The sequence below is a fragment of the Maylandia zebra genome, linkage group LG11 (assembly GCF_041146795.1).
Source record: "Maylandia zebra isolate NMK-2024a linkage group LG11, Mzebra_GT3a, whole genome shotgun sequence".
Classification (NCBI taxonomy): Eukaryota; Metazoa; Chordata; class Actinopteri; order Cichliformes; family Cichlidae; genus Maylandia; species Maylandia zebra.
This window is the reverse complement of record NC_135177.1, coordinates 3,073,112-3,093,886: the sequence shown is the minus strand read 5'-3', so window position 1 is coordinate 3,093,886 and position 20,775 is coordinate 3,073,112. Positions and strand designations below refer to the sequence as shown.

At 43.0% G+C, this 20,775-nt stretch overlaps 1 protein-coding gene across 5 annotated transcripts in view; it reads left to right on the top strand.

Moving 5' to 3' along the window:
- The window catches only part of cdk14 (cyclin dependent kinase 14), a 240,196-nt gene that overhangs the window by 132,004 nt on the left and 87,417 nt on the right, over positions 1-20,775 (top strand). For all 5 annotated transcript variants that reach the window (XM_004571298.3, XM_004571301.4, XM_004571302.4 and 2 more), the window contains one exon: positions 5,555-5,648. In XM_004571298.3, coding sequence (XP_004571355.1) covers positions 5,555-5,648 — 94 coding nt within the window. The remainder of the gene's footprint in view (positions 1-5,554; positions 5,649-20,775) is intronic.

The following is a 20,775-nucleotide window of genomic DNA, read 5'->3' as shown; positions in this document are numbered from 1 at the left end:
GGGGTCCGAAAGATAGCGCGCTAGTGTGTCAGTTTCAAGGGCGTTTGAAGGTGGGCAAATCCACTGGGTCTTCTATTCCAATGAGACTCACTCTGTGCCACGCTCGCATACACTCACCTCCGGTCACTTAGAAAGCAGTCATCCGTGAAGAACCACTCCTTGAAGGACCAAAAGGTTGTCCAGATCTGTCTTCCTGCCAGAAGAAGCATCCATCATGAGTTGCTGTAGCTGAGAGGCTGTGAGGAGTGAGGATGTGATGAAGAGCGGGCGAGGAATGGCTCTATTGTTACCTTCCTTAGCTCCTAAGCACTTCACAGAGCAGCAGTTCTCTCTGTCTCTCTTTCACACACACACACACACACACACACACACACACACACACACACACACACACACACACACACATGCATGGACCTGTCAATCAGAGTCGACGAATGGATCAGTCAACTGTGACCGTGGTTTAGTTATCTCATGGTGCACTACAAGCCAGCTCCATCTGAGAGGACAAGGCTGCTCGTGATGTTTGTTTATCCGTTTATCTTAAAAAACACAGAAATCTTCCAGTGTTTGAAAGTAAAGCAAAGTATTGATACACTATAGTTTAATATCCTGGAATGTTTCCAATGTTTCCACCTGAACATTTCAGATACAGAGTCTTCTTGATAAGTAAGCTCATCATTGTTTGCAGTGACATGTGTTTGGCCAAGGCTCCAGTTCCCAGTGTGTTAAATGATTGTAGTCCCCTGTGCTTTCCTAATTAGCTGTGAAAGAGTTTGAGGCTATGATGCAAAGGAGCATGCTTAATTGCAACTTGCTTTCACAATTTCCACTCAGGCTGCAAAATACTTTATGGCCTTAATAAACTTGTAGATGTAGTTGTGGATAGAGACGTGCACCCTGTGCACATGTCAAGCCAAAGAGCCAGTTGCATTTCCACAGCACCTGCTAGCTAACAAAGTGCAACACAAACAAATGAATGTGTGACTGGCCCGTGCTTGTACCAAGTGTCCAGAGAGAGAGAATTTTGAGTGTTAGACAGAGAACAGAGGCTTCAGAAAGTCTCTGAACTTAAAAGCAGGATGCAAGTGCAGCACAGTATGTTTGTTCGAGACAAATGTCAGAGTGATGGATCTGTTAGAGGTGACTTTTTTCTGTGCAGTTTCATGCCAGAAGGCTTAGCAGCACAGTACAGGTAAACAGCGTGATCAGAGATCTTTGGCTTTTGTTAAAAATAAAAAAGAAACTTCTCACACAACCTTTTACATTAAATCATTTTTTGCTTGTATCAGGATATAAACAGGGTGTATATTATTAAAAGACATTTACTTTCAGTAACTTTACAGGCATGCTGCAGCATGTGAGTAGGCTGCATAGTGAGCTTCCTGGCCCTTCCTGTCACCTCGATGTTACCCGACCTAGAGGATAATAAGGCTGTGCTTAGCTTTGCTGATTTCTCATGAGCTGTATGTAGCCCCACATTCTAACACACGTTGGGCTTTGGCTCTATATTTTATGATCCAGGGTTCATAGCCAGGTTTGCATCTCAGCAGGTGGCTGTGGGCCTCCTTCAGGGCCATGAGGTGGGCCTGAAGGAGGCGACTGTGCGAGGACTTGTACTTGTGCCTCACTGACTCTGTGACAAAAAGATTTCTTTTCACTTTTACTGAAACTCTCCTATTACAGCACCTACTTTAATCAAAGAAATAGCTGTGCCCACAGGCCATTTGAAGGACTTGCACATGATGGTGGATGAAAAAAATAATAATTTTGATGTCAACACTGACTGCATATGAAAACTGGTCAGCCAGAGACAGTTCTTCAAGGTTATGGGCCGTTACCAATGACAAGTTACTCCTGAAAATGTCTATTTAAAATCACAAAAACAGGCGAGGGCCGAATTGAACGAGCTCAGGCACCGTTATTCATTTCACTCTGAGGGCGCCCCCTTTATATCATACCAGAACCATCGCAGTTAAAGATGACGATTTGTTCTAATTTATATTTAGTGACATAGCTAATATATATGAGTGTGGGTGTGTGAGTGTGTACTATTGAATATTGAAATATATTACAGAAGCCTAGCTGTTGTTTTAAATCTAAACCAGCTAATGTTTGTCATGAATGTACTTGAAATGAAATGAAATTCTACCTCAGGATCAATGAAGTCCATCCAACCCAAAATCCAGGCTGTGGAAATGTGTCTTGCAGTGCGACGCTTGACGTATTTGTTTGTCTGCTTTCCCGTCACATCATGAATCACCTCTCAGGCATATCTGTTGATTTACTGTCTTTGAATAAAGAGCCCAATATTTACTGAGGCTAATTTACTGTGTACTATAACTCAAAGGGTGCAGTCCACTCCAGTGACTGATTTAACTACAGCTCCAGTCACAGCACCTCTAACACTGTCTAATTACAGTAACAGCAGTGATAAAACACCACACTGCAGACTCATAGTCAGACGAAAATAAATACGGAAACAGAATCAAGAAGAGGGAGGCGTCGTGTTTCGACATACACATACGTGTAAACGCATGTATGTATTTTTCTTCATTTTTGCTGCTCTTAATTTGTACTGTCCAATTTCTGCTGTGACCAAGCACATTTCCCACCTGTGGGACTAATAAAAGTGTATCTTACCTTATGTAGATATTTATAGCATAAAGGCAGTGTTACACTTTGTATAAAGAGTCAGTTGCATGCCTGCACCACTTGTTCTACATAAAAAACTGTGAAAGGAAATGACTGTACCGTATCTTCCGCACTATAAGGTGCACTTAAAATCCTTTAATCTTCTCAAAAATCGGCAGTGCGCCTTATGCATGAATTCTGGTTGTGCTTACTGACCTCGAACCGATTTTATGTGGTACATGGTGCTCAAAAATCTGTCAAAAATGTTTTGGTACGACTTTGGTAAACTATGAAGCCGCACCGCTTGATGGATTATCGGAGCATTACGGAGCCTCGCGGAGTAATCTGGGTCCTAAACTCCGTCGGCTCAGGTCCCAAAGTCAAACGAACACTGCGCCATCACTGAGAGATAAAAACTGTTTAAATTCTTTAATCTTTAATAAAATTATCAACGTTGCTGCTTTATCGGGTGTAACTATGAAGTTTAACATCCAGGCATCCATGAAAACAGAATTTATTAAATTGAACGGAGTTAGAAGTTAGCAGGAGGTTAGCTCGCTGGTTTCCACCTAAGCATGATCTAAGCTGTGTCCCAAAACGTAGGCTGCATCCTTCGGAGGACTCAGCCTTCACAGTCTACTGCGAGGCTGTGAAATGGGACGGTCTAGCCTTCAGATTAGCATCACCGCTGTCTCGGTGGAGTTGCGGGGGTCTGAAAACGATGAAGCCGGGAGTCTGCTGCTCTCGCCGGGTCGAGTGACCGTTGTACCCCCCGGCTAGCTATCGAGCTGGTGGATAACAGACGTCTCCAAAACGTCAGCGCACTTTTGCAAATATACGATGTCTTGATAACCAAGCAGATATTTGAAGTTTACGCAGCTACTTTCTCGCCTGAAAATATGTTAAAAGTTTATTTTGTGACCCAGGAAGATTAATAAGAGTAATATTAAAACTTAGTAGCGGCCTCCATTGTTGGAAACTGGGCTGCGCTATGAATTCTGGGATATGGTGTGCCAAGAAGGACACACCCGAGCCATCCTTCAAATTCGGGGAAATGAAGGACGCATTTGTCGGCCGCATTTGAAGGAGTCGATGCATTGGAACAGCCTTTGTCGCCTGGCTGTGACGTAATCGGCCTTCAAATGCGGCCTCCGGAGGATGCAGCCGACGTTTTGGGACACAGCTATAGCATGTTCTGACTGAGAGACCTCTGAAAACGTACAGCTCTGCTATCACTTCCAACATAAATGAAGACAGAAAACTAAACAGCAGTGACATTTGTAGGGTTACTGAAGTTGGGCTAGCTGCTATATAAGGATGTGCTACGTGGTCACTAGCTACACAGCTATGTTAGCATAACATTAGCACAGTGAAGCTGGAGGATGAAAGCTGAGTTTTTTCCACTCAATAAAAGTTAACGTGAGGGTTCCCGATGGTTAGAGACAAATGCAATCGCATGGAGGATGCTGTTAACGGACCAAACTTCAGTCAGGAGAACAACTGAGATAATCCATCCACAATACGAGGTTAGTCATTAATATACTGCAACAACATGGGAATAGAGCAGCTGTGAGAGAATACAGCATTAATGAATCAATGGTACAGAAGTGGAGGAAGCAAGAAGAATGAGTTGAGTAAAATGTGACTTATCTGACTGTTTTGTTTACCTTAATGCGCCTTAAAATCTGGTGCACCTTATGGTTGAGAAATACGTTACTGGTCTTCCAGCTCCAGGGTGAAAAATATTACAAACTCCTGATGGCGTGACAGACACAAACCTGATTTAGAAGGCTAAAGGAAACATTATGCAGGTTTACATTGAGAACTGGTAAGAGTGGGCTTCAGTTTCTAATAGTGGGCATTATTTAGCAAAGTGCACAAAGCTGATATTGTCACAACAGGTTTTATGTATATCCTTAAAGACTATCCCTGATGAAGGTCCTGATACTCACAGGGCTCAGTGTTGTTGTTCTTGACTTGTATGCATTCATTATTAGCATTTTTATACCTTGACAGCGTTTCCTCAATAAAACCAATAAATAACGTGATCGAATCACATTTTCCTTAGCAGCCTATTTCCTGTTACCTGTGTGAAGAATGGAGACATCATTTCTAGCTGGAGGGTCAGTAACTTTGCCAGAACTTTAGAGCTAATAACCTGTCAGGCCTTTGTTGACAACATCATCCAATTTCAGACAAAATGACAGGAATGAATCAAACTGAGAGGAAGGTATAACTACACAGATGAAAATTGTTTTGTGTTATTCTTTTTTCTTTAAGCTGACCTTTGCCCGTATCACATATGCACCTCAGGCAGCAGAATAGTTCTCTACGCTCCAGCAGAAATACTGGATGCTGAGGTTATAGCTCTGTCATGGAGATGAAGCATTTTCATTCCGTAAAATGGAAGGAATGGAGAAGTTTTTGAGGGATGAATTTCAGGTAATCTCTCTCTCTCCTTGCATTGAGAAGGAGTGTGCACTGAGCCACGAAGCGAATCTGTCAGAAAAATAGCTCTTTGACAAATGAGCATCGACAGCACAGACACACACACTCTCACACACACTCACACACTCACACACACACACTCACACACACGCACCTTGGCCGTTCTCCCTCCATACTGAAGTGGTCTTGATATTTTAAGATTTCCAACCTACATTCACAGTCTAACAGCCCTCTGGAAGAAAAGAAATCAATACAGCCTCAGAATGACTTTCACTGTGAGGCTTGTTGGGGTGATTAAACAGTTAGTGTTTTGCAGACTGTAATTAGATGTGAACAAAGGACGGACCGGTCAAATACAACATTTTCCAGTGATGCTTTATTCCAATGTGTTTTTATTTTAGGCGGCACCTGTGAAAGGCTTAAGGACATTGAGAAGAAATACAGGATTTATAATTAGTGTTATTTTCTCCTCCAGGGGAGTGGGCTGCATTTTCATTGAGATGATCCAAGGAGTGGCTGCATTTCCTGGGATGAAGGACATCCAAGACCAGCTGGAGAGGATATTCCTGGTGAGTGACTGCTAAAGTGAATTTGGAATAGCTCTTCTCAGGCCACTGCAGCTCAGGGCTACGGTCAGAACCGTGACACGACCAATCTTTGATTTTCATCCGATCTACTGTGGATGCACTTTTTTTGCAGTCACTGCATGGATCATAGCCCTGAACATATATAATAAATTATTATTATTTTGTATGAACTCGTGAGTGAACTAGTTGGTTACTCAATAACTGTAAGCCTGAGTTAGCAAAGTGACCCCAAACAATGATGACTCCTCCACCATGCTTGATAAGCTAGATGGGGCTTTGGTGTCTTTTCCCCCTGTATATATGTTGGTGTACGCGTTGCTGAAAGGTTCATTTTTGGACTAAAGGACTGATGTGTGTTATAGAAAGGAAAGTTGCTACGTATGTTTTGTCCATTTAAGTTGATTTGAGGGTCCTCAGCTGTGTTAGTGACAGATGGGGTTCTTGGGTTCTAAGAATCTCTTTTTTTGTACCAATCAACATGCACGGGCTTTCACTGCAGTTTATTATAAACTGAGGAATACTGAGCCTGGGAGCAGGACAAGAAACAGCTTCTGACAAACATGAATGACCAGAGCTGTGGCCTCACGGGACAGAAACAGTGTGCTTCTGTCCTTTTCAGCACTTTCTCCGTTGTTACACTTATTCAGACAAACTGTGTAATCTATGTATACAAAGTGACAACACACACATGCATGGCTGAAAGTGAACAGTCTGTCAGGTCTCCAGTATCATACATGGATATCATACATGGTGCAGTGCTGCTGTAGTTGCAGCAGCCTTAACAGACCATGCAGCCCTGTGTCAACAGACCCTCACATTTAGAAAATGTTGGCGTCTTCTTTTCAGATTCTGCTTCATGCTGACATGATTACACTGTTCCTGTAGAGCCACAGTCATGCTAGTGCTCTCTTATTCTAGTGCATGTCAGAGGCGCTGTGCTGGGTCCATAATGGTGACAGAGGAGACAGTGAGAGCAGATAACTTTTGCTTTGTGACACGATGTGTTATCCTGCTGAAAGGCAGCATTAAAAGATGCTAAACCACGTCCACAGACAGCTACACACAGTCCGTAGTGTTGCTCACACCTTGGTTTCTGCTATTAATGGCCCACCAGTGTGCCAAGCAAACATTTCCCACACCATTACACCGCCAGGAGAGGCTTGGACTGTTGACGAAGACACGTTGGCCCCTTGGATTCATGCTTTTGGCGCCAAATTGTGAGTCTACCATCTGCTGCTTCAGCAGAAATGTAGACTCATCAGACCAAACTACACCTTTCATTTGGTAGTGGCGAGTCTGTGCCCACTGTAGCGTCACATTTCTGTTACTGGCAATAAGTAGCCTGTATCTGCAAGCATTTTCACGCCATGATTAGCTAATTGCATGAATAAATGGACCATTCTTTGCTTTCTAAACACTGAGTACTGGTTTAAAGTTACAGTAATACTGAAATATTGTCTCATAGAACTTTGCACGACCCACAGTGCTGACCAGGTGTGTCCATCTATGGCTAGGGTGCATTTTAAACTGGACTTCCTCCAGCTGGATAGCACGCAGGACGCAGGGAAAGCGAGTTAACGATAAAAACGATTTAAAAAATAACAATATTTAAAAAAAAGATAAAAAACCCTGAAAACCATCAATTTCACACCCGGGCCTCAACTCTTGTGGCCCAGTTTCAAATGACCGGGCTGCAAGAGTTGCATCTACCAGCGCTGATGCTGATGTGGACGCGTCCTGCCTGCCTACATTTGACAGGTTTGAGAACAGATTTGTGTATATGTAATATTTCCAGCCAACACACTCCCGAGGCGTAATATTTTACACTAGGTGACAAATCGTCAACATGTCATGCTTCCAGGCGCCCAACACGTTCCTAAATGACGAGATCGGAAAAATGAGGAAACATGAGAACTGTTTGGAATCAATCCACACATGTTCATTCATCTTCCTCAAATGTTTTTGTAAAACACTGTTTCACGTCACTAAAGTGCTGGTTAAGGTTAGGCATAAGGTTATGGTTAGGCAGGGCTCTAGACTAACTTTTTGCCATGGGCGTACCGGCACAAAAGTTAGGCGCACACAAATTTCCTAATAATTGATATAATATAAAGTGTTTTTCTGGATACACTGTGCTTTTTCAGCATTCAAAGATTGATGACACCGTGTCAGAGCACTGGCTATGAATTTCAGAAGGATCAGGCCTTAACAGAAAAGTTAGCAATAGTTCTTTTCCTATTACAGCTACATCCACATCTGTCGTGCCTAGGCTGCTCACTAGGGCTGGGTATCATCACTGATTTCTACAATCCATTCGATTCCGGTTTTCAAAGTCCCGATTCGATTCAACTTTGCCTCAGTCAGAAATATTATAACTCTGATCATTTATCAGCACTGACTTCATCAGAATTGTGAACATCACAGCAGATGCCTTTGTGTGAAAGTAACTGAGAATAAAACAGAAAAACATGAAGGAGATTTTCCTGGTCTGGCTTTTTATAGCAGAAAACCTTAAAAATATTCTACAATGTTCTGCATATAAAGTTTAAATTTCTTCAGTATTGAACAACAGAAAAAATAGGCTTTCTTGTCCGAGGTCATTTAAGTGAAAAAGAAAAGAAAAAGACAGCAGCCACAGCCTGTAAACAACGGTAGACTGGTGGGTAATAAGCCAATGAATAATACAGAAAACAGAGATTGGAGACGGAAACTGTTCTTGAAGTACAGAGAGAGAGAGAGAGAGAGCTAGCTGTGCATGAAGTGTGATTTTAATAGTCGTGGAAGCAAAACAGCAAAATTCATGACGACATTGATCAGATGTGAAGCGCAGTTTGCTGCTTCTTTTGCTGCTGGCTCGGTGGATTTTGGTTGGAGAGACAAAACCTGCAGCTCAGAATCAGCGCAAAAAGACGTGAACACAGCGGACCGGACGCATTAGGATCGCTGAGCTCCGACAGCGTGTCCGTCTGCGGGCCGGCGGGTGAGGAAGCCGAGAAAGACGAAGCGTCGGTCCTCTGTGTTTACGTCTTTGTGTGGAGTCCGTGTACCTGCTCTCATCTGCTGTTTGGTTGTTGTTGAAATGGTTTTGTGAGCTTTAATCTGAGAATCTGGCGTTTCTGGCAAAACACAGTTATGTTTAAAAGTCGATTCAGGGTTTAATGAATTGATATCGCTTTATTCAAGCTACTCACCTCCCACTTCCACCTGCACTTTCAACTGGACCACGGCCAATCAGAGAGGTCCCGCCCCTGACTATCTCTGATTGGTTTAGTCCACGATAGGGGCATAATGTGTGTCTGTTGTTGACCACAGGGAAGGTTGCAGATTTTTTTTTTTCCGCTACCCGAACAGTTGGTCGCACAGGTGCAACCAAATATTTTTTTTTAGTCGCACCACTGAAAAATATGGCCTGGAATACATGGCTGGAACGTGTTTTACTGCGGGACCGTCATTCTGAAGTAAATAAAAATTTATTTATATAGCACAAGTGCTTCACAATAAAACCAGAAATACAAAGAAAATAATATGAAACAGTAAAAATATGATTAAAAGTTCATTTGTATAAAAATGTCTTCAGCTGCTTTTTAAAGCAGTCAATGGAGTAAAGACAACAGCAGGGAGTTCCACGGCCTAGGGGCCTGAAAAGCCCGATCCCCACGTGGGACCAACAGTAACCTCTGACCTGACGACCTAAGTGCTCGGGATGAAGCATGAGGTTTCAACAGGTCAGACATATACTGGGGAGCTTCACCGTGCAGAGCTCTAAAAGTTACAACTAAAATTTTAAAATGAACCCTAAAATTTACTGGCAACCACTGAAGAGAAGCCAAAACTGGAGTAATGTGTGGCCTCTTGTTTGTACCAGTGTATTTGTGCTACTGTATTTCACCCACAACCCGGCACGCAGCTTAAGAATGCCAAAGGTCGCCTTTCACGTTCCTTTTGCCGCAGGACGTGACAAATCGTCAGGATGTTACGCCTCAGGAGTGAGAACGGGCTGTTCCAGCAGTAGCGTCCACGGGAAGACAATCATGGCAGACAGACTGTAGAGTGCACCTGCCAGTCACTGGCTAATTTCTTATGGCTGGCTCTTCCATAGCCACTGATTTGAGTGGTTCCATGTTCCAGTTGCATTCAGTCACATGAGTGAGACAATATGAGACAATGATTGACAAACATGGTTGTCAATATGAACCTTGTTTTGTAAACATCCTATATGATGTTTGACACATATATAATCATATAGCTGTAAGTAATTACATCTATGATTATCTATCAATTGGATGGCTGGCATAAATATTTTAAAGTGATGTGAAGTCTCATGAATCCTTTAATCTGGTGATCCCTCCATATAATTTCATCCCCAGTCTCTTAATTGAAGCAGAGTGTAGCAGGGCAGACATAATGGATTCATATTCATAGGCTGAAAGGGCCTGAATAATTAATGTATAAAATGATTGAGATGAGAGTATGGAACAGATTTAACCGGGAAAGGCTAAAGATGCACATCTGAGAACGAATGGCTTTGGGATGAAGGGATGAGGAAAGGTGAACAAAGCCCTGCAGGCAGGGGGGTTTCTTAAAACGCAAACAGAAGAACAAGATGAAGAAAAACACGTCTTATTGATTGTCTTTTATGCTAGAAGGGATCAGTGGGGCTTCTGTAAGAGGTGCCGGCCCTCAGTGATCCCCGCTCGTCTCTCAGACTCAAAGAGGCCCAACAGTGGGATCGCTGCTGGCCACACTGATGATGAGGCTCAGCTGCTCGTTGCTTCCCTACAGAGACTTTCCACTCTGGTCATTCTTTGTTTCCTTTAGTTTCTGCCACCATCATGGAAATCCACCAAGTAACTTATGTGAGCCGACAAGGTTGCATGTGTACATAAAAGAGATAAACCCAAAACACAAGCTATCCAGTAAAAAGGTCACCTGTAACAGCGCAGGTGGTAGTTCTATGGCTCAGGCTGTCACTGTCATCTGAAAGTGTACCTGCTGTTCTGTCCAGTAGCACCGAGCCTTAAAAGCTGTGGGGCAGCAGTAATTGAACAAATGGAGAGAGAGAGAAAGTTTATCAGTTCTTCTCTGTAGATCTTTGTCTGTCCTCGAGGACAGAGTCCCACGTCCTGGTTAGTGTTATGTGCAAACGATGCGATACACAGCACAGATGGGGCGATCATGTGATTATCATTTAGACAAAAAGGACTTCAAACTGTTGTTAAAATGTTTTTTTCACACAGTTTTGTTCTAGAGACTTAATTACTATTACTATTAAGACCGTACTGGCATTGCTTACTGATTTAAGTATCTGTTGTTGTTGTTGATTTAAGTGCAAACATTAAGTAGAATCACAGATATTTGTGTTTAAAATACTCTATTACTATTAAAAGAAAGAGTAACTATTTTACTCAAACAAAAATGCAGAAGAACACTAAAATGTACTGAAAGTAAGAAGGTAGCAAGCAGCTCTTTTGAGGACATTTCTACCAGAACGGACCCGTGTGCTGTTTAATAAAGTAATGTTAGTACGTGTGAATAGAAATGTTTTTCCAGCTCCCAGCATCCACTCAGCTTCAATTTGTTATGTACGACAAAAGCAGTGAAAGACATTAGCGTAGCTTTCTTTGATAACGCTGTAGAGGATGTGCGCCCACACTGAACATGATTCGAGTCAGGGGCTAAAATGAGTTTCAGCAGGTGGGAAACTGAAGATCAGTGTCAGCCGCTCAGCATGGGGAGAAGAATCACAACTCAACACTTTGTTCTGAGAGCTCCACTAAATTGTCTCTAATACATAATAATAATAATATATAATAATAATACATGCTGTCTGCCATCTTTCTCCATCTCTGACTAGTTCGCGCTCACTCTTTGCTGTCCCTGCGAAACGCAGCAACTAGACTGCTAGCAGACACACTGTGCGACAAACTGCACACAAACAGGCTGTGTGTTTATTGATATTTATTGTTTTATACTGTGACCACAACTCATGTGCAATGCCTGTTTTGACAATGTAAGGAGTAGAAAGTACAGATACTTGTGTTAAATTATAGGAAGTAAAAAGTTGTCAGAAAAAAGTAAAGTATAGATATCAGTAAATTCTACTTGAGTACAGTAATTAAGTATTTGTGCTTACAATGATATTAAATTAATTCATTGCAGTCTGTTTTAAACTGGATCCTGTTGAAAATATTTGAAATCATTTAACACTTTTTCCCAGTGGCGTGACAGGAATTGGATGCTGCAATGCTAATGCGTGTTAAACTTTAGTGACACACCTGTGCGCCGCACAAAGGTGTGCCGTGGAAGATTATCTGGTTCCACCTGATTAGTACTCCAAGCCACCGGCGTGAGTAACGGGCAGAACAAGTACATTCTCTTCCACTAGAGGGCAGTACAACTACCTGCTTTAATTCAATTGGTTGCCAACTGCCGATAAAACAGAAAAAGACAAAGAAAAAAATTACATAATGGATAAATGTTTGACAAGAAAAAGTAGTCAGTCTGACCTGGTCCTGGAGAAAATTCCAACCCAGATGAAGGCCTGAGCATGAATAATGGTCAGATAAAGCAAATAAGGTACACTGGGGACAAACCGAGCCAATTCTGCTGCACCTTTTTTGTTTGGTGGTGTGCCGTGTGATTTTTCTGATGGGAAATATGTGCTGTAGCTCCAAAAGATTGGGAAACACTGCTCTAGATCTTCAGCTGCAATTATCGCACAATTATCTATGGTTTGTATCCATTACAAGTTTTTTAAAAGTTATTATTTGTTACTTTTGTCAGACAATTTCAGCAGTTTATAACTATTTCAGCTGTTTGTTCAGTTTTTTAACTGTCATCTTACACTTAATGGTTTTGTGGCATTTGCCTTAACATTTATGCAGTACTGCAAACAGTTGTCACCACCAGGATTACTTTTCCTGTAGCTCTTTTTTCTTCCACAGTCACTTTAGTATTGATGTTATCATTAATACAATACAATACAATTTTATTTATATAGCACATTAAAAAACCCACAGGTGTGCCAAAGTGCTTCACAGAACGAGTTAAGAGCAATAATAAATACAAATACAAAACACAAAATACAAATAAAATATACTAACAGGCGGGTGACATAGCTAACCAATAATACACCAGGCGTAGTAGGCACAACTTGAAAGGCTGAAGGTTAAAACATTATAAACATTAATAAAGTGAAAAAGATAACTTACAGTACACTAAAAATGCGAGCTCTAGGAGGCGGGAAAGTTTTTAATCGAGATTTAAAAGACTGAATTGAATCAGACGCCCGAATAGCTAGAGGGAGGTTATTCCAGAGGTAAGGTGCGACAGCGGCGAATGCGCGGTCACGTCTGGTCTTGAGCCGAGATCTACGTCGCACCAGGAGCATTTGGCCTGATCTAAGCGCTGTCCCAGGGGTATAACAGCTGAGGAGATCCGTAAAATAGCTGGGCGCGGTGTTATTTATGATTTTAAAAGTGAGCAATAAGATTTTAAAATCAATATGAAATTTAATAGGGAGCCAGTGCAGGTCGGAAAGAACTGGAGTAATAGACTCAAACCTGCCAGTTCCAGTTAAGAGACGCGCAGCCGCATTTTGAACGAGCTGCAGTTTGTGAACAAGGGCAGAATGGAGACCAATGTAAAGGGAATTACAGTAATCTAATCTTGATGTAACAAAGGCATGGATAAGTTTCTCCAGGTCTTTATGTGGTAAGTAGGGCTTGGCCTTAGAGATTAGACGTAGTTGATTGAAACTCGATTTAACTACGGAGGACACATGTTTGTCCACCTTGAAGGAACTGTCCAAGACAACACCCAGGTTCCTCACAGTGTCAGAAAGGGAGTCAGCAAAGGGCCCAAAAATACCAATTAGTTCAGCCCGAGAGGAGGGAGTATCAAAGATTACAGTTTCTGTCTTCTTATCATTTAAAATGAGAGAATTGCTCAGTAGCCAGATTTTAACTTCATCCATACAATCAAAGAAGTGTTGCAACGACGACGTGACATCCTCAGCTAGTTCAAAATAGATTTGAATGTCATCCGCATAAAAGTGAAAAGAAAAGTTGTATTTATCAAAGATTCAGCCCAAGGGTAACAAGTATAAAGAGAACAGCATGGGACCCAGCACAGACCCCTGGGGGACACCAGAGGTGACAGGGGCAATGGAGGAGGCGTAGGTACCCATGGTGACAGAAAAGGACCTTTCTGAGAGAGAGGATTTAAACCAGCTAAGGGCACTGCCCGTGATGCCCACCACATCCTCAAGCCTCATTAAAAGGACATTATGGTCCACCAAATCAAAAGCAGAGGACAAATCAAGCAAAATGAACACCACAGGGCGCCCTGAGTCAGCAATTGAGAGAAGATCATTAAAGACTCTCAGTAATGCAGTTTCCATGCTATGGCGTGGCTTAAACCCCGACTGAAAATTTCCCCGATATTATTTGCAACCAAATAAGTTTGAAGTTGGGAATGAACAATCTTCTCTAGGATTTTAGACAGAAACGGGAGTTTGGAAATGGGTCCAAAGTTAGCGAGGTCATTCTGATCAAGGGAGCTCTTTTTGAGTATAGGTTGCACTACAGTGTGTTTATAACAGTGACAGGTTAATTAATGATAAAATACAGGGCCCGATAATGTTAAACCCATCTTTAATAATGCAAGATGGAAGGATGTCATGAGCAGCGTTTGAGTTTTTTAGGTGATCAGTTATGCCCTTAAGAGTAGGGAGCGAAACTGGATCAAACTGATTGAGGTTAGTAGAGCATCGTAAAGCTGGGGCCTGACTCATCACAGGGGGGTGTCAGACTCTTAGAGATTCTGCCTGTAAAATGAGTTAAAAAAAATTTCACAAAGGGCTAAGGAAGCCAATCTAGGCGTTTCAGGACAAGGATTGGACAATGAGTTAAAAGTCTTAAATAAAATACGTGGGTTGTGACTGTTATCCGCAATGACACCCGACAGAAAAGCCGCTTTAGCCAACTTAGCAGATTTCTGAAACTCCAGGCGGGTCCTGCGAAGGGTATCAAAAGACACCTGGAGCCTATCTTTTTTCCACCGTCTCTCAGCTTGGCGGCAAACGCGTCGTAAAGCGTGTAAAGAGTCATTTAGCCACGGCTGAGAGCAGCTTCTAGGCCATTTTACTTTCATAGGGGCCACAACGTCCAGTAAAGAGGAGCAGGTAGAGAGAAAGGAGTTAGCAAAATCATCAACTGAAGAGGGTGTAGAACGATCAATGTCAGGGAGAACAGATTTAGAGAAAGCAGCCGAAAATTCAGCCACAGTCCCAGGATTGATTATGCGCACAAGACGTCAAGGACCCTCAAAGCTCTGGTCCAATTTGCATAACTCAGCATCAAAGATGACTGGGAAATGATCGGAGATTCCAATGTTGCTGATGTCCCTGATACAAATGTCCAGTCCATAAGAAAAAATCAAATCAAGGGTATGTCCTTTAAGGTGGGTAGGTGCATTAACCCACTGGATAAGATTAAAAGAGTCAACTAAGGCTAGAAAATCCTTGGCAAACACATCATCTTTACAACAAATGTGAATGTTAAAATCGCCAGTGATAAGAACACGATCATAATTTAGGTAAAGAGATGCTAAAAAGTCACCAAAGTCGTTAATGAAAGTCTTATTATATTTCGGGGGACAGTAAATCACAACACAGAGAGTCAAGGGGGGACCAGCAAGTTCCAGCAGCTGAGCTTCAAAGCTAGGGAACATAGGGGAAGGCATGTGCCGTACTCAGAATTTATTCCTAAAGACCACTGCCAGTCCTCCACCCCTGCCCGAAGGTCTGGGTGAGACTCATCGGGACGAATCCAAGTTTCCGTCATGAATAGTAAATCCAGTCCTGTAGCAGTAAAAAAATCGCTCACAATAAGTCTTACTCGTCAGCAACCTAACATTTAATACCGCCATCCGAGTCGAAGTCGCAGTCGGAAGCACGTCTCGGGCGGCATAGATTGCCATAGCACACGCCGCCTTTAGGAGGCTTAATCCAACATCGAGCCGGCGAGTAAACCACTGGGGCGGCAGGGCGGGCCTGCAGCTCAGCATGGCGAATCCATCGATGCCTAAACAATCTAAAGGTAAAGTGCTCCCAGAAAGTCGGGGGAAGGCGGAGAGCATCCACATCGACGTCGAAGCCAGCCACATACCGTGCCTTTAGATAAGCCTTAATGCGGACACGGACACCACTCCGTTTACCCTTTTCCTGTAGCGTCTCCTGTGCGGAGGAAGCGGAGATCGGCGGTACGTTCCTGAGAGGTGATCCGTCCGCGGCAGAGTGGTATCTCCTAAATTCCACCACGGGTCCGATCCATGGAAGTATGACCCGTAACTATAGGGTGGCCAGAGACTTAAGAGTAAGCCGGTCATAAGTTAGCAATGCAGAGCCACCTGAATAGCATATTAGCAGAAAGGTAAGAAGCAGCAGAGAGCAGTGGAGACGGCCTGCCGAACACACTGGCGCCATCTTCCTGTCTAAATCCAGTGTGTTTCCCCTTTCAGTATCATAGTAATGGACAAAAGGTCAGGGCCACAAGCTCTATAGTCTTATAAAAGCCATTTCAACCACGTAGTATGACAACAAGCACATAGATATTTAAACAGGGGTTCCTATAAAACAAGCCTGAACGTCTTTTGTTTTATTTAAACAAACCTTCATTTGAAATGCAAAGCGAATATATTCCACTGGCTAGAGAGTGCTCGCCATTTCTTATCCAAATCACATTTGCTATTTTGGATTCATGTGTGTTCAACTGTCAGCAGGCGGTAAAAGACAGGTGAATATGAAAATGTGCAGGTATGCGGCTTGGCGAGGCAGTATGTGGATCACAGCATTAGCTCACCTGTCAGAGTCAGCATTGACATTTCCATCCATCCTGCTGGCTCTGCTCTGCAGCTCTGTGCGTTCGCTGCCAGCCTGTCAGACAGGTCAGAGTTTCACGCACAGCCTCAGAGACTCATGTGAAGGGCACCCTCAATGAATTATGCGGAGTCAGAAGCATCTTAAAGGCCATGTTGTTTGAAGACAGGCAGAAGAAAGGTCAGCTTCCATCACTGTTTGAGAGGCACCCTGCCAGGAGTGGAGTCGGCACACTGAATGCAACGTGATGTCACGGGTTGACCTGGGGTTTTCTCCTTAACCAAACCATCAGCGGGTTAGTTGCTTCTGAGTGGGAAAGCAAAAGTTGAGTGATGTGTGCTGCTGTTATTTTAGGATCTTTGAGTTTGAGCTAAACTTCGTCAACATTTGTTAAAGAAGAAGGCAGATTATTTATAACGTAGATGGAGTAGATTTGTATTTCACTAAAGAAGGAAAAATATTTCCCTTGATAATGTGACAGATCAGTAAGCTTGCTTTTCACTCACCAGATGTGCTGAGGTCTGAACTCTAGCATTAATCTGGGGTTAAGGAACACAAGTATTCAGTCTAAAAAGAGCCAAATTTGGTTTTGCTTTAGATGGAAAGATGGATAACAGGAATGACTTGACTTGGCTGGAATGGGGTTCTATGGTAATTTTCAACATCAGTGGCTTTGGGGTATGTTTAATGACTTATCTCTGAAAAGCCTGCTGGTTAAAAACCCCGTTCAACAGCACTAATCACATGTTAGAAGCTCGTTTTCCATTCCAACAAAGTGATGCTCATATGATTGATTCTCATAAGCGTATAACTAATCTATTAAAAATACATACGAGTAGTTTGGGTTCGTGGACGCTGCCATGTTCCCCACCATATTTGAAAACATTGGTTGGGAAAGAGATCTCCTTTCTGACTAATGGGATTTGTGGTCCGTCTCTAGCCAGCCATGCAGAATGCCAACGGCAGAGGAGAAGAGAATTTGAAGGCATTTGCATGGCATGGAGGGACGTTTAAATTCATGTCTGCACAGAATCAGACTCCACATATGAAGCCTTATACCTATGTTTTTTTCATCTGAGAAGGGGTCCCCTTCACCAAAGAAACAAAAATGCAAATGAAAGAGACGACAGTGTCTTAATAAAATGTCTCAAGCTTCGTCTCCTGAACTGAGGTCAGGGCTCAACACATGAAAACTTACATAAACATGCTTATTCATTCTCAGTATTGTCTCAGCTGCTTCTTGTCAGCTGATCATGCATTTCATCTCCAAACAGCTGACACCCATCAGGCTAAACAACAACAGCTGGTTATTATCCCAGCTAATGTTAGGCTCAGCTGTCGAAAAAAACACTTTTTCTCTAATAAACAATAAACATTAAAAATCACATAAGCCTCAAAGTCCAACAAAGTTATATCCACTAGCAAGCAGCAGCTAATAAAAGCTAACAGTGGCTAACAGTAGCCAACAGCAACTAAAATAGCAGCGCTTACTGACAGCTCAGTACTTCGCTGTCACCAGTCAGAAGTGCAAACCAGTATCACAGCTAAACGTGCCTAAACGTCCATTTCACGCTTTGTCTCTCTAAAACGTGAAATGGACACGTATGCAGAAACTGCATTACTGCATTCAGAAATTACATCACCAGCAGGGGGAGATAGTAGATTTAATAGTATAGTATATTTAATTTGAGCAATTAAGAAATCTCCTCTGCTGTTACTGCAGATTAGTGCAACAACTTCTGCATGCACGTCCTTTTCACGCTTTGGCAAAGCATGAAATGGACATTGTGTCTATTACAGGCTTTGCTGTGATATGAGAAGTGACCTTCTTTGTCTCACTGACTCATATTGGACTCTTTCACAAAGCTTTACAGGCTCCTCCAGCGTAAGTAAAGGTGTGAGCTTCTCACTGGGCAGCTGAGACTGACAGTCGCTCATAGACAGGGAAAAGCTCCAGGATGGATCTGGATCCAGGCCAGATATTGTTAGAAACATGCCGTTGGCCGTTATGGGGCACAGTCTAAATTACATTTTTTTAATCTCTCTTGGCTGACTATAGCTAGCATTGTGTGAATTGGGAGGGGTAAGAAACAGAACTCGTTTGACGTTGATCTGCTGACATCTAGCCATGAAAATTTTGCACATAGTAGCTTTCATTTTATGAGCAATTTAATCTGATAGGAGTCAGTTGATGGGACGAGTGACGGGAGAAGGGAGCAGGAGATTGGTGCTGCAGCTGCAGTGATGCAGACGCTGTACCGCTCTGTTGTGGTGACGAGAGCTGAGTGTGAAAACGAAGCTCTCAATTTACCCATCGAGCTACGTCCCTGCCCTCACCTATGGCCACGAGCTGTGGGTAGTGACGAAAGAACGAGATTGTGGATACAAGCGGCAGAAATGAGCTTCCTCCGAAGGGTGGTTGGCCTCTCCCTTAGAGATAGGGTGAGAATTTCGGCCATTCGGGAGGGGCTCAGAGTAGAGCTGCTGCTGCTCCACATCGAAAGGAGCCAGCTGAGGTGGTTCAGGTATCTGACAAGGATGCCTCCTGGGCGCGGTTTTCCTGGCATGTCCCACCAGGAGGAGGCCCCGGGGCAGACCCAGGACACCCTGGAGAGATTATATCTCTCGGCTGGCCTGGGAATGCCTTGGAGTTCCCCCGGACAAGCTGGAGGAGGTGGCTGAGGAGAGGGAGGTCTGGGCTTCTCTGCTTAGGCTGCTGCTCTGCGACCCGGCCCCGGATAAGCAGAAGAAGATGGATTAATCTGATAGGCAGGTTAATACATACATTTGGAATGAGTCACATGACTACACCTTTAACACGTCCATTTTCCTTGTCATTCTTGTGATGCATTCAAAGTGCAGGTGTAGCGTTGCAGTTCTTGGGCGTCTACCGAGCCGTACAGAACAGGAGCAGGCATGTTTGCATGTTTGCATTTTTGGGGCTTTTTTATGTGGCAGGTAAATTCAGGAAAAAACATGTGAAGAAGGTGATGATACTAATTCAGGAAATTCTGTCTTTTATATTAGCATCATGTTGTCCAGGGTGGAAATCAGTCATATAGTTGAATTAATGTGTCTAAATCTGAGCGGTCTATAGCAGGGTAGTAGAACAGCCTGTACTTACGTAAAAATATCTACTGGAACTCACAAAACAAATTACTATAAGACTTATTTCTCAGTAATTCTTCTCCTGACACTGCACCGCTACACCCAATCCTCCACCTGCCAAATCCCAGTCTAATCCCTGCCTACAGTCCTGCCCTTAAGTGGTTCACTGATGACCCAGTGGATGTTAAAAGTTAACATCAAAAGTAATCCTGATATGTGCTGTAGTAACATAAAAGCCCACTCGTGATAATTACCCGAATGTTTAAAATGCATCATTAACGGGCACTTTTTTCTCACACTCGAGAGAATCTCAGAAGAGCCGAGTAGATCTTGTCTGAATCTCTCATTTGGCGCCCAACAGGAAACGGCGTGCTTCGCACATATTCCTACTGCTAGAATTTCTCTGGTTCATATGAGCGTGCTGCCTGAGTAGAGCGTGCAGCACATGGAGCACATCTTTCCGTCTGGCTGGAAGGTTAAAGACTTTTTCATTCTCACACTCACCTCCATCAGGAAGTGTGTGGAAAAGTTCAGGTGTAGTCGGGTGATCTTAATAATGCATGTGCCATGTGGTGATTTAAGTCCTGTCACGAGCACGGTGGTGTGAGTTACAGCTGCAAATTAGCACTTGTCTTTCACTGTAGATCTTGACCTTCTTTTAGAAATCCTGTTCTTTGATTAATTAAGGGAGTGTTTCTCAAATGTTGTTAGCGGCACAGCTAACAGGGAAACTGCCTGCAACAGCGACCCTTTCCTTCGTTACCTCTCGTGCTCGCTGATAACCAAATAGTAATGAGCCTCCCGTGACTGAAGGATTTATTAATAAACCCCAAAATAGCTTTTCTGTGCGTATTTTTTTCTAACCCATATTTTTGTCACGGGCTGATTTCCCTCTAATACCACACCCCCGCAGTGTTATTATCTCTGACAGCATTATGCGGATCCAGTGCTTGTCACCGTTCCTACAGCTCTCTGTGCACGTCGGGCTTAGCGAGGCGGAAACGCACACTTTCATTTATCCAAAGTGCTTGTTTCAGATGCATGCTGCTATCTTTAGTGTTGGAATAACTGTGGTCATGCAGTCTGTGTTTGTCTTTAGGTATTAGCATGACTCTCTCTTTC